Below are 13,519 nucleotides of genomic sequence, written 5' to 3' on the forward strand. Positions count from 1 at the left end.
GAAGTCGCCATTTTGTGCCGCCATATTTCTACAGAAGCCCTTAAAGGAATAGTCTACTCATTTTCAATATTAAAATATGTTATTACCTTAACTAAGAATTGTTGATACATCCCTCTATCATCTGTGAGCATGCACGTAAGCGCTGGAGCGCGCTGCGACGCTTCGATAGCATTTAGCTTAGCCCCATTCATTCAATGGTACCATTTAGAGATAAACTTAGAAGTGACCAAACACATCAACGTTTTTCCTATTTAAGACGAGTAGTTATACGAGCAAGTTTGGTGGTACAAAATAAAACCTAGCGCTTTTCTAAGCGGATTTAAAAGAGGAACTATATTTTATGGCGTAATAGCACTTTTGGGAGTGAAAATGAGTAGACTATTCCTTTAACGGACAAAGTGTTTTTACTAAGTTGTCTCCGAGGATGGCATGTTTGTCCGGTGGTGGCTATTGTAGCTTCTCTATGTGTTTCAAAAGCGAGGGGTGAGCAGTGGACTCAGCCGTTGGTTGCAATTCGCAACCTCACCACTAGATGCCGCTAAAATTAACAAACTGCACCTTTAAAGGAAACACCACCGTTTTTCAATATTTTACTATGTTCTTACCTCAACTTAGACAAATTAATACATACCTATCTTTTTTTCAATGCGTGCAGTTTTAATCTTTTTACAGCGCCTCGTCAATGTGTTAGCATTTAGCCTAGCCCCATTCATTCCTATGGCTCCAAACAGGGATGAATTTAGAAGCCACCAAACACTTCCATGTTTTCCCTATTTAAAAACTGTTACATGAGTAGTTACACGAGTAAGTATGGTGGCACAAAATAAAACTTTTGTTTGGAGCCATGGGAATGAATGGGGCTAGGCTAAATGCTAACACATTCAAGAGCGCTGTACCAAGATTAAGTGCACACATTGAAAAAAGATAGCTATATATTAATTTATCACAAGAACATAGTAAAATATTGAAAAACGGGTGTTTTCCTTTAATGCATATTTTAAATAACAAAAATGTGTTTATTTTTACAGGTGCTCCTTGCTTTCAGCAGCATCTTATTGATTTCTCAGCGAAACTTGGGCAAACTGTCAAACTTTCTTGCAAGATCATTGGGACACCTAGACCAGTAATAAAGTGGTTTAAAGGTAAATTTTATTGTAAACAAGATTCCCTTTTAAACATTTTCAAATGCTGGAATTATATGGATCATCAATTCTGGAATAACATGGATCATCACACACACGTGTGAAATCCATGGGCAGCTCAAATGCATTCTGTCATTAAAGCAAAAAGGGGACATATCAAATGATAATTTTTTTTACATATAACATTTACTGTAACTCTAATTGTTATAGTGTATATACAGCAGTGGCGGCTCGTGACTGCTCATCCGAGGGGCGCTAATTCAAAATTAGTGTTCAGAGAGTCGTGTGTTGCGTTTTCAAAATATGTGTTTGTTGCGTCATGTAAACCATGTGCGTCGCGTGTTTTGTCGGAATGGGTGCCTGCTGCACACACGTCAAAACTGTTTAAGATTAAAGACGCTCAGGTTAAAAAAAATACACGCAAGACACTCCCTTAACAGTAAACTCTGATTACTCATGAGATTATCTGGCAAACGCGAGCGTCTCTTTTAAACCTTTTAGACGCGTCTGCAGCAGGCACTTATTTTGACAAAACACATAATGCACACATGATCTCTCGATGTGCAGAACACATATTTTGAAACAAAGGAACCACACACATGACGGGCTACATACATGTTGTGACGAACTTCGCATCGAGCACCCTCGAAAAAAGAAGACACCGGCCGCCACTGATATATAGCATGACCTACTTTGCAACTATTTTTATTATAAATTATGCACATAAAAGAAAGCATAGTAGAAGTATTTTCCAATTGTTCTCAGATTTTTGGGACCACACTAAATGTGTTTTTTCAGATGGTTATGCTGTGAAGGATGACCAACATCACATTACATCAGAAGGACAGTTGGGTGCCTGTTATCTTGTACTGACTGGGGTCACAGTGGCAGACTCGGGTCAATACATGTGTTATGCAACCAGTCTTGCAGGCAACGCAAGCAGTCTGGCTAACGTCATGATCGATGGTCTGTTTATTTACTCAGAAACCATTTTCATCATGCTTTCATAAAATCTCAAATGTACTACCATCCAAATATCTTGTATTTGTATTCCTTTAAAGATGACATGGAAAGAAACTTGAGAAGTTTTTTTTTTAATCAAAATTTAACAAATCAGTTTGTGTCCTCCAGTTCCTCCAAGCTTCAGAACCAGACTACAGAACACACAGCTTGTGAAGGGCCAGGATGTCCAGTTCAAGTGCTCCACAAAATCAACTCCTTTCCCATCAGTAAGGTAAAGCCTACTGCATTCGCTCATATTGATATTACCTTAACTGTGTTTTGGCAAAACACGCACCGCTGTTATCCATATGCCCAGGTGGTTTAAGGATGGCATTGAGCTTGAAAATAACGAGAAGCATCAGATTCAGTCCGACGTGCAAACGGGGAGTCTTACCCTCACTATAAAGAGAGCTGAAGAGTCAGATTTGGGTCAATATCAGTGTGAGGTACCAAAAGAAATCAAATGCACATGGACACTATTTCCATTTTTTTATGAATTTTATCATGTATGCCATTTATGATCATTTGTGTCCTTGTGTTTATGATGTAGCTTCTTAATGAAGTTGGAAGTGCCAAGTGTAAAGCTGAGCTTTGTTCTTCAGCCCCCTCAATGGTTACACCCAGCACCCAAAACCAAACACAAACTTCCCCTCATTCAGGTAGGATGAAGAAGAAGGTGAACAACAGTTAACATTTAAGATGGAGATTCGGCCAGTAAAGTAAGCTTGAAGGAGCACATACCACAGTTACCAGCAACTCAGACCACCTCCGTGCCCACCTTCTGTTACACCTGTTTTCGTGTTTCATCACAAAACACCAGATCATATTCATTTCACACATCAGCTAACCATTAGGCATTGCTTCTATGAGACCATAAAAGTACACCACCACAGTTTACCATATCTTAGCTACTCATTTGTCATCTTTATTGTAGATATTGAAATATCTACTCACCATTCAAACATCATATGTACATCATATGTACGTAGATGCTTTGATTAATATTTATTTGTCTTTAATTCTTTTGGTTTTGAAACTGCATGCTATTGATGTCATTATATATCATACATATAAATTTTAATGAAAAACATACATGTACCCATACTGTACCCATGCGGTCATACTATTTCATTTATGCCACATGCTAAAAGAGGTTCATACGCGGTCTTTGAACACCTGTCAATCATCCTGTTAACATCATACTTTCCATCCCACTTCCTTTTATAGTCCCAGAGCAGGAGTCTAAAGATCCGATTCAAACCATCATCATGTAAGTGTCCTCACAGTGATGGAGATGCCCAGACACTCCGCATGCACATAGTTCTCTCTATCTTCTTTCACTCTTCTGCTGTTTTTCTTCATATTTTTGTTTTTGTGCCTTTTCTTAGTGTTTTTTGGTCTGTGCATGCTCTGCTAATTTGCCAGTTCATCATCTTCAAAGCTGGTCATGTGCTTAGACTCAAGCCTTGCTGCAGATGTTGCCAAGTGGCATCTTGTGCTGCTGTTCTCTATACATGTGCGCTGTTATTTAAACTGCTGATCAATAATGGCTAAGCCGTGTCTTGTTTTGTTTTTATGCTTGGGATTGTAAAGGTAAGTGATTTTTTAATAGCAAATTTAGATAAGCAGTACAAACATATGTCACCAATGATCTCTTTAATTTAAGCTAAATTAAGTGATTAGGTAGAAAAGGTTGTTTTACAAAGAAAAGTAGTTATTTATCACTAGCGAGTATTTACTTTTATATTATCTTAAAGGAATATTCCATTTTCTTAAAAGAAAAATCCAGATAATTTACTCGCCACCATGTCATCCAAAATGTTGATGTCTTTCTTTGTTCAGTCGAGAAGAAATTATGTTTTTTGAGGAAAACATTGCAGCATTTTTCTCATTTAAAGGACTTTAATAGAGCCCAACATTTAATACTTGACTCAACACTTAACAGTTTTTTTCAACGGAGTTTCAAAGGTCTATAAACGATCCCAAACAAGGCGTTACGGTCTTGTCTGCACTCTAAAAACAAACGGTGCTATATAGCACCAAAAGTGGTTCTTTGCTCGTAATCATAGAAGAACCGTTTTTAGTGCCATATAGCACCGGTGAAGCACCAGTGAAGCACCTGTGTAGAACGAAATAGTGCTATGTAGAACCATATGTGGTGCTATATGGCCTCTATTTGGTTCTGCACGGGTGCTTCACTGGTGCTTCACCGGTGCTGTGTGGCGCTGGAGGCGGTTCTTCTGTGGTTGCGGGCGGGGAGCCACTTTTGGTGCTGTGTGGCACCGTTTGTTTTTAGAGTGTAGCGAAACGATTAGAAAAATAAGGAATGTGCTCTTTTAAACAACAACTTTTCGTCTAGGTCCGGTCCAGCGCGACCTTACGTAAATGCGTAGTGACGTAGGGAGGTCACGTGTTACATATATAAAACGCACATTTGCGGACCATTGTAAATAATAAACTGACACAAAGACATTAATTAGTATCAGTTGACATATAACAACGTAGGAACGGTCCTCTTTCAACACATTTGTAAACACTTTGGGTCACGCTGGCGCATCACGACTGGATCTAGACGAGAAGTTGTGGTTTAAAAGTGGATATTTTTTGTTTTTCTTGTCAAGAATGACAATCGTTTCGCTGGATGGGACCCTTGTGCCTCGTTTGGGATTGTTTATGGTCATTTGAAACTCCGTTGAAAAAAACTGTTAAGTGTTGAGTTAAGTATTAAGTGTTGGGCTCTATTAAAGTCCATTAAAATGAGAAAAATCCTGCAATGTTTTCCTCAAAAAACATAATTTCTTTTCGACTGAACAAAGAAAGACATCAACATTTTGGATGACATGGTGGTGAGTAAATTATCTGGATTTTTCTTTTAGAAAATGGAATATTCCTTTAAATAATAAGAGGTGATGTGTGTGACTTGTAAAAATAGTGGTTGTTTTGATACAATTTACTTCACCCTCTACCACACAAAATGTATTAAAGGCACAATATGTAAGTTTTTGTCACTAGAAGTCTCATTTTCAAAACAGTAACAAAATTTGATGATACGGTGCATGAGATTGGAACGATGGAAGATAGTGATGTAGTACTCGAGTCCAGTCTCGAGACCGATTTCTGCTTTCTCGGACTCGTCTCGGACTTGTTCCTTCAAAGATTCGGTCTTGCCTCTGTCTCGGACCACAGTGGGAGGAGAAGGATTCGTAATTTCAGATTGAGTCCTCAAGACTAACGCATTTTTTATGTTCATATAAAAAAAAACACACACAACACATAACAATAATAAAATGCAGTGTTGACGGGCATTATTTGAAAATGACATCCCATGGTGCAATGCAAAGATACTGTTATCAGAACCGTTTATTTATCTCTAGAAATGTAGGCAGAAGATGATGCATGTGATAGGGATTTTTTATGATAGTAAAAGCATAGTCCATATTAAGACTGCTCCTCTAAACAATTCCCAATCTAGCTTAGTCTGTAGGCCTAACTGTTGATTATTAACTGGAGTGATATTAAATCATGAATATGAAAACTGACATGCTTTTATGGTCTTGGTCTCGACTCTGTCTTGACTCAGACTTGCTTCCTCAAAGACTTGGTCTTGACTCTGACTCGACTGTATTTGAAAACCAACGGACTCGGTCTCAACTCGGTCTCGACCCTTCAAAGACTTGGTCTGGACTCGGCATAGGCGGTCTCGTCCCAATCACTAATGGAAGACATAGGCGGAGTTTCGCGTTTGTGCTTGGGGGAAACTACTGGCAAACAAGGGTACTGCAATATTTTAGAATTAGTAAGAAAATGCAGCTTAATGGTTTTTATATATGGTTGAACTGGTCTACCCATTAAAATATTAAGATTAAGATTAGAAAAATAAAATATGAATTCTATTCTATTTCTATTTCATTAATAGTTCAAACAAAAGCATAATTGGCTCCGGTCTGGGGGCAGTGCCCCCCTACCCCACACACTCTGCCTATAACGGGAGATTAATAATAATAATTCCTTACATTTATATAGAGCTTTTTCTCAGTACTCAAAGCGCTTTACATATGAACGGGGGAATCTCCTCCACCACCACCAATGTGCAGCATCCACCTGGATGATGCGACGGCAGCCATATTGCGCCAGAACACCCACCACTCACCAGCTTATTAGTGGAGAGGAGATAGAGTGATATAGCCATTTAGTATGAGGGATGATTAGTAGGCCAATGGGCAAGTTTGGCCAGGATGCCGGGGCACACCCCTACTCTTTTTCGAAGAACATCCTGGGATTTTTAATGACCACAGAGAGTCAGGACCTCGGTTTAACGTCTCATCCGAAGGACGGTGCTTTTTTGACAGTATAGTGTCCCCATCACTATACTGGGGTGTTAGGACCCACACAGACGACAGGGTGAGCACCCCGTACTGGTCTCACTAACACCTCTACCAGCAGCAACCTGGTTTTCACAGCTGGTGTCCCATCCAAGTACTGACCAGGCTCAGCCCTGCTTAGCTTTAGTGGGAAAGCTGTCTTGGGCTACAGGGTGAACGGGAGATTGAGGATAGCGTCAATATTTTGTCATTGATAGGTAGGGCCATTATATAAAATACAAATCCTTAAATTTCTGATAAAAAAACTTACATATTGTGCCTTTAAGTTGTCGAATCCTTTAAATTAAATAAAGCCATTTTATGATATTAGGTTTCATTTCAACCATAAACAGGTATGAAGAAGCATATGAATTATTATTGCTTGTACTAGTGACATGGGATAAACAGATGAAAAACAGTGTTCAATCAATATGACATGCTGCTTTTGGTTTTCAGTAGAGCCCCAATCAGAAAGTTGGTCCAGTTCCTTTGTGAAGAACCTGTTCAGTATACTCTTTCAACCTGCATACCCTGATCCGTGAGTTCACCTATACTCATTCACATATGGCTATAAGCACTGTCTTATTAGAAATAGATTAAAGAGCATACTTCATAATGGGGGGTAAAAAAGTGATCCAACAATATATTTTTATCATTTGTAGTTGTGGTGAACTCTGCTATTCTCTTTTATCTGGAACATTTTTTATCCATATTTTTATTGTTATTGTCCATAATGAGAATAGCCTTAAAGGAATATTCAATTTTCTTAAAAGAAAAATCCAGATAATTTACTCACCACCATGTCATCCAAAATGTTGATGTCTGTCTTTGTTCGGTCGAGAGGAGGTTGCGTTTTTTGGTGAAAGCATTGCAGGATTTGTCTTGTTTTAATGGACTTTGATAGACACCAACAATTAACACTTAACTCAACACGTAACAGTTTTTTTTCAACGGAGTTTCAAAGGACTATAAACAATCCCAAACGAGGCATAAGGGTCTTGTCTAGCGAAACGATTGTCATTTTTGACAAGAAAAATAAAAAATGTGCTCTTTTAAACCACAACTTTTTGTCTAGGTCCGGTCCAGCGCGACCTAACGTAAATGTGTAGTGACGTAGGGATGGTCACGTGTTACATATATAAAACGCACATTTGCGGACCATAGTAAACAATAATCTGACACAAAGACATTAATTAGTATCAGTTGACATACAACAACGTAGGAACGGTCCTCTTTCAAAGCACTTGTAAACACTGGGGCGGAGTTTCGCGTTCGTCCTCTGTGACCTCCTGACGTCATGACGTATTGCGTGGGGTCACCTGGCGCATCACGACCAGATCTAGACGAGAAGTTGTGCTTTGAAACTCCGTTGAAAAAAACTGTTACGTGTTGAGTTAAGTGTTAATTGTTGGTGTCTATTAAAGTCCATTAAAATGAGAAAAATCCTGCAATGTTTTCCTCAAAAAACATAATTTCTTCTCGACTGAACAAAGAAAGACATCAACATTTTGGATGACATGGTGGTAAGTAAATTATCTGGATTTTTCTTTTAAGAAAATGGAATATTCCTTTAACTTTCCACAAATATGAAAATTTTTGTTTTTGACATTCAAGTGATATTCAGGTAATTTGGTAATGTTATTTTAATTTCTCGTGGCAAGACCTGCTGCCGATGTTGGAGAAGCACACACTGTTGAACAACAGCATGATGCAGAGCAACAGATACAGACTGAAGAGCGATCCATGTGCCATGAGGAATCGCATATCTATTCAGACACTGAGGAAGACATGCTAACAGGTGATATTTCTAAATCTGTATACATTTTTAAGCACTTAAAGAGAAACATTAAGTATTACCTGACTCATTTGTCAATGCAATGTTTGTTTCTTCAGAACCTCCTGCTGTTCAGGTTGCCACAGAAGACTTAACCGTCCGGCCCGGTCAGCCAGCGACATTCACTGCCATTATTACTGGCCAGCCTATCCCAGAGATTAAGTGGGTTAAGGTATTATCAAAGCAAAATGGTAAAACTGCGTATTGATATTCTCACGATGGAAACAGCCAATGCAATGAAACTCGTTTGACTGAATGTACCTACAGGATGGCCGGGAAATCTCAGCCAATGAGCACACAGAGATAGTCCACAGTAATGCACGATGCTCTCTTACTTTGCTGGACACTTGCACAGAGGATTGCGGTACCTACACCTGCTTAGCCAGCAACAGTTTTGGACAAACCTCTTGCCATGCCAAACTCACTGTTGATGCAGGTGAAAGTCAATTACAGACATCTTAGTAATATCAATCATTCTTTTCATCTTTAAAGAATGCATGTGGACTACTAATTTTGAAACTGCATTGGATAAGTGGCGGTAATATTAATGAATTAATCCATTAATCCATTTACTGTTTATTTTTCAGGTCCTGAAGACATTGAGGAGGATAAAGAGGCAAAGTTAGCAAAAAGGCGAAAACTGCACTGTGTATATGATGTCTATGAAGAAATAGGAAGGTAATTTAAAGGAACAGTATGTAAGAAATTTATATCAATTAATTATAAAATGGCCCTGATATGTCACTAGACATTAAGAAATCATTTTAATTTCAAATACTTATATCACTGCCAACAGTGGTCTGGCCAGGATATTGTCATTTAAAAAGTGGAGTTGCAGCCCTCAACTGATGTTTATGTTGTCATTTTGTGTATTGGCCACCAGTTGTGTGATTGCAGTACCAGTTTTAGCCACAAGTTTTGTGATTGCAATACCAGTTTTGGCCACAATCCTACATGCGGTTCCTTTAAGAAAATCGAGGAACTTTGGTTTAAGATGAATCACCAACTTGCTCTTGAGTCCAGAGACCCACAGGGTCCAAGGCTCCAAGGGGTCCCCAGACAATTTCAAGAGAAAAAAGAAAAACCTAAATGTAGCGAATTATTTAAGTTTGTAAACAATTTGCTGTCTTTATAATATCACAATTACTATTTATAGAACCAAGTTTAAATGTTTCTTTATATAAAATATGGATATATATATATATATATATATATATTTTGGTAAGGGGTCCCTCGCTAAAGGTTCATCATACTGTATGTGGGGGTCCCTGCCAGCTAGAGGTCGTCACGGGTCCACTTAGATCCAAAAAACTGAGGTCCGACCTGATCGGGTTCCGGTTTAAATGATTCACACGTGCATCCGACACGGGTTGGGTACAATAATAGCACCATCGGGTCTCAGGTAATTTAAAATCAATGTGTTTTTGCCGAACGGACTCGAGAAGACCTGAACTATCTCGCGTGTGTGCATCAATGTCCTTTCAAACCTCTCCTCTGTTCGCAAGAGTGCTTGCGGCATTGTGCGGCGGGTGGTAGGTTAATTTCCGTTGAGACAGACATTTCAGTCAATTTTAAATGTAAGTTTACGTTTACCTGGGTGTCGTTGTCAGATAACAAATGAAAGGGTCGGACTCGGGTCCAATTTTATCGGGTTTGTCTCGGGTTGGATCTTTCTTTTAAAAAATTATTTATGCCCGTCAGGTTTGGTCGGGTACATTTCTTTGGACCCGAGAAGACCTCTACTGCCAGCCATTAAAAAGTAAAAAAAAACCTGTGGCTTAAACTGTTAATGCAAGCTAACCTGAACTCTGTTTATGTAAGTAGTATGCGTGAAATCCTTTTATCAATGTCATAAAAACAATGAGGCAATAGGTAATATCAGTCTTATTCTAAATGTGAGTAGTTTTATGAAAAAAAGTTGTTTTAATTTTTCTTAAAAACACAGGGGCACCTTCGGGGTGGTTAAAAAAGTCATACACAGGGCGAGTGGTGAGTGCTTTGCTGCAAAGTTCCTTCCCCTCAGAAGCAACACGAGGACCAGAGCTTTCCAGGAGCGAGATCTACTGTCTCGTTTGGCTCACCGGAGACTCGCGTGTCTCCTGGACTTTTTCTCCACACGACGCACACTGGTGTTGGTTATTGAATTGTATGACCACTTTTTTTTATTAGTCCAATTGTTTTAAATTTTAGCCTTTTAGATATTAGAGGTTAAATTGTACCTCTCTTTAATAATTTCCACAGATGTTCTACACAGGGGTTATTAGACCATCTGTATTTAAAAGGATCGGTTACAGAGAGGGAGGTAATTCTGAGAAATGATTCAGTTACATTGAACTAAATAGTTTCAAACCCAATCTACTATTAAGTTACAATTATGATTTCTTTTTAGGTCCAGTTATATATTCAGCAGATTCTGGAAGGTATTGGATACATACACAGTATGAACATCTTGCATCTGGATATCAAAGTAAGTGATTATAATAATAAGCATAAACATTAACCTCCTAAGACCCGAGCTTTGGTTTGGCTTGCATTTTAGATTTTTTCAAGCTATTTGGGGTTAGGAAGAACCAATAAATATAATAACCAAATATTTTTCTTTGAACATGAAGCAGTGTAAGTGTTCACGTTTGTGTACAACAGGTTCCAGTTACACAGACTTAAAGTGACACTCCACTTTATTCCTAATTTTCCAGCTCCCCTAGAGTGAAACATTTAATTTTGTATTTATACAGTTTTGGAATCCATTCAGCTTATCTCTGGGTCTGGCGGTTTCACTTTAAGCATAGCTTAGCATAATCCATTGAATTTGATTAGACCATTAGCATCGCGCTCAAAAATAAGCAAAGAGTTTTGATATTTTTCCTATTTAAAACTTGACTCTTCTGTAGTAAGATCGTGTACCAAGACGGACTGAAAATTAGAAGTTGCGTTTTTCTAGGCAGATATGGCTAGGAACTATACTCTCATTCTATCGTAATAATCAAGGACTTTGCTGATGTAACATGGCTGCTGGCGGCGCAGTGATATTATGTATAGTGCCCGAAAAAAGTCCCCTGCTACTGAAAGATACTAAGGGGACTATTTTCGTCTGCTGCGTAATATCATTGCGCCGCTTGCAGCCATGTTACGGCAGCAAAGTCCTTGATTATTACGCCAAAATGAGTCAAATTTTAAATAGGAAAAATTTAAACTCTTTGGTTATTTTTATTTTTAGGCGTGATGCTAATGGTCTAATCAGATTCAATGGATTATGCTAAGCTATGTTAAAAGTGGTAGCGCCAGACCCGGAGAGCAGCTGAATGGATTCAAAAACGGTAAAAATCAAATGTTAAACTCTAGGGGAGCTGGAAATGTAGCTTACTTTCAAAAAAAGTGGAGTGTTCCTTTAAGTATTACACACCAGGTCTTAGGAGGTTATGATATGGCAAGAAATATTATCTATAGAAAGACTCAAATATTTTACAAACACTGACAATCTTTTAAAACTGTACAAAATGGTGCTCATGATATGGCATCGTCTGACCCATGACTGTCCGACTGGACTGACATTGTCTATTTATATTCTCTTCTCTGCAGACGGACAATATTCTAATGGTCTCCTCAGAAAAAGAAGACATCAAAATTTGCGACTTTGGCTTTTGTCAAGAGATCGACAGTTCCAGACACCAGTACAGCAAGTTTGGGACACCTGAATTTGTTGCTCCAGAGATTGTCCACCAAGAACCTGTTACAGTAGCCACTGATATCTGATGAGTACATTTGTGTGTGCTGTTTAGTGCACTCTCGGAAAAAGATACAAAAGTTGTCACTGTGACGGTACCTTTTAACTCTTTCGCCACCATTGTCAATTATGAGAAAACGCTTTCCTGCCAATGATGAGTATTTCCGGCTTTCCGCGATATCGCTATTATCCACTTATGCAACCCGGAAGTAAATCCTCACATGCAAGAAGAGTGAGAACTCAGTGTATGATTTGAGTATCGCTCTGAATCTGATCTCTATCAAAAGTCCTTCACAAAAATGAAATTATCTCAGCTTTTTGCTCCCATATTTGGGAGGTGATTACAAGAGAACTAATAAAGGTAGGATGAAACTTTTTTTAAAGCAGAGGGTCTTTCTTTTGAAGGTCTTTCTTTTCTTGTTCTTTCATTTGATATATTGTATGTTTATATATTTAAAGAAGAGTATTTTCTGGAAGGCATTAAACTTTTGTCAAAAATGAAAAATGCTAGCACTGGCTGGCAAATAAAAAAAAATACTGGCAGCGAAAGAGTTAAAAAGGTCTTAATATGCACTATTTTGGTATAGATATGTACATCTGAGGTACCAGTATGTATCTCTAAGGTACTAATGTGTATCTTTGAGGAAAAAGATGCACCTTTTAGGTATAAAAGTGTACTTTTTAAGAAGGTACCGCCCCAGTGATAACTTTTGTACCTTTTTCTGAGAGTGTGTGTAGTAAATAAAATCTGCAATATTTAGAATGGTGTTATAGTGTTGCATCACTATGCGACAGTGTTTAGCCTCATATTCAGTATGTACCTCTCAATATACGTGTTAATTTTATTCCAGGTCTCTTGGTGTTATTGCTTACCTATGGTGAGTGTGTTTAAAGCAAATCTTTTTTTTTAAACAGTTGTGTGTGGACATACATGCCTGTTTGATGTGTTATTCATCTTGTTTAATGACTTATTTTCTGGTAGCTTAACCTGCCACTGCCCTTTCTTTGGGGAGAATGACCGTGACACGCTTATGAAGGTAGCCGAGGGCCTGTTGTATTGGGACACACCTGAGATCATAAGCAGAAGTGTGGAGGCACAGGACTTTTTACACAGGGTTTTACAACCAGATCCAGAGTAAGATCCACTTACTGCATAAGGATATATCTGGAGATTTTGTATGTCTGATCAGCAGCTTAGCTTCTGCTGTTTTTGCATTCACAGAATGAGACCGTCTGCATCCGACTGTTTGACTCACGAGTGGTTTCAAGTAAGTAGTGATTGTTTTTAAATTTGGTAGACAAAATGAGTTGCATTCATAAATAAATAAAAAATAATAGTAAACTTTTAGTTTAAAGTTTAATGAATGTTGTAGGGTCATTATGAGGATGAGGAGCCAGAAGACATCAATACAAAAAATTTAAGATCTTTTATTTCAAGAAGAAAATGGCAGGTGAG

The 13,519-nt window shown here is 38.3% G+C and overlaps 1 protein-coding gene across 1 annotated transcript in view; it reads left to right on the forward strand.

The window, feature by feature from the left end:
* The window catches only part of obscna (obscurin, cytoskeletal calmodulin and titin-interacting RhoGEF a), a 74,551-nt gene that overhangs the window by 52,929 nt on the left and 8,103 nt on the right, over window positions 1–13,519 (forward strand). The window contains exons 56-73 of the mRNA XM_073867974.1: window positions 1,029–1,142; window positions 1,941–2,108; window positions 2,274–2,376; window positions 2,461–2,590; window positions 2,695–2,803; window positions 6,965–7,043; window positions 8,167–8,303; window positions 8,399–8,511; window positions 8,607–8,775; window positions 8,927–9,017; window positions 10,285–10,485; window positions 10,581–10,641; window positions 10,729–10,806; window positions 11,919–12,090; window positions 12,914–12,941; window positions 13,046–13,198; window positions 13,286–13,331; window positions 13,437–13,514. Coding sequence (XP_073724075.1) covers window positions 1,029–1,142; window positions 1,941–2,108; window positions 2,274–2,376; window positions 2,461–2,590; window positions 2,695–2,803; window positions 6,965–7,043; window positions 8,167–8,303; window positions 8,399–8,511; window positions 8,607–8,775; window positions 8,927–9,017; window positions 10,285–10,485; window positions 10,581–10,641; window positions 10,729–10,806; window positions 11,919–12,090; window positions 12,914–12,941; window positions 13,046–13,198; window positions 13,286–13,331; window positions 13,437–13,514 — 2,030 coding nt within the window. The remainder of the gene's footprint in view (window positions 1–1,028; window positions 1,143–1,940; window positions 2,109–2,273; window positions 2,377–2,460; window positions 2,591–2,694; window positions 2,804–6,964; window positions 7,044–8,166; window positions 8,304–8,398; window positions 8,512–8,606; window positions 8,776–8,926; window positions 9,018–10,284; window positions 10,486–10,580; window positions 10,642–10,728; window positions 10,807–11,918; window positions 12,091–12,913; window positions 12,942–13,045; window positions 13,199–13,285; window positions 13,332–13,436; window positions 13,515–13,519) is intronic.

The sequence above is a fragment of the Misgurnus anguillicaudatus genome, chromosome 5 (assembly GCF_027580225.2).
Source record: "Misgurnus anguillicaudatus chromosome 5, ASM2758022v2, whole genome shotgun sequence".
In the NCBI taxonomy this organism is placed as follows: Eukaryota; Metazoa; Chordata; class Actinopteri; order Cypriniformes; family Cobitidae; genus Misgurnus; species Misgurnus anguillicaudatus.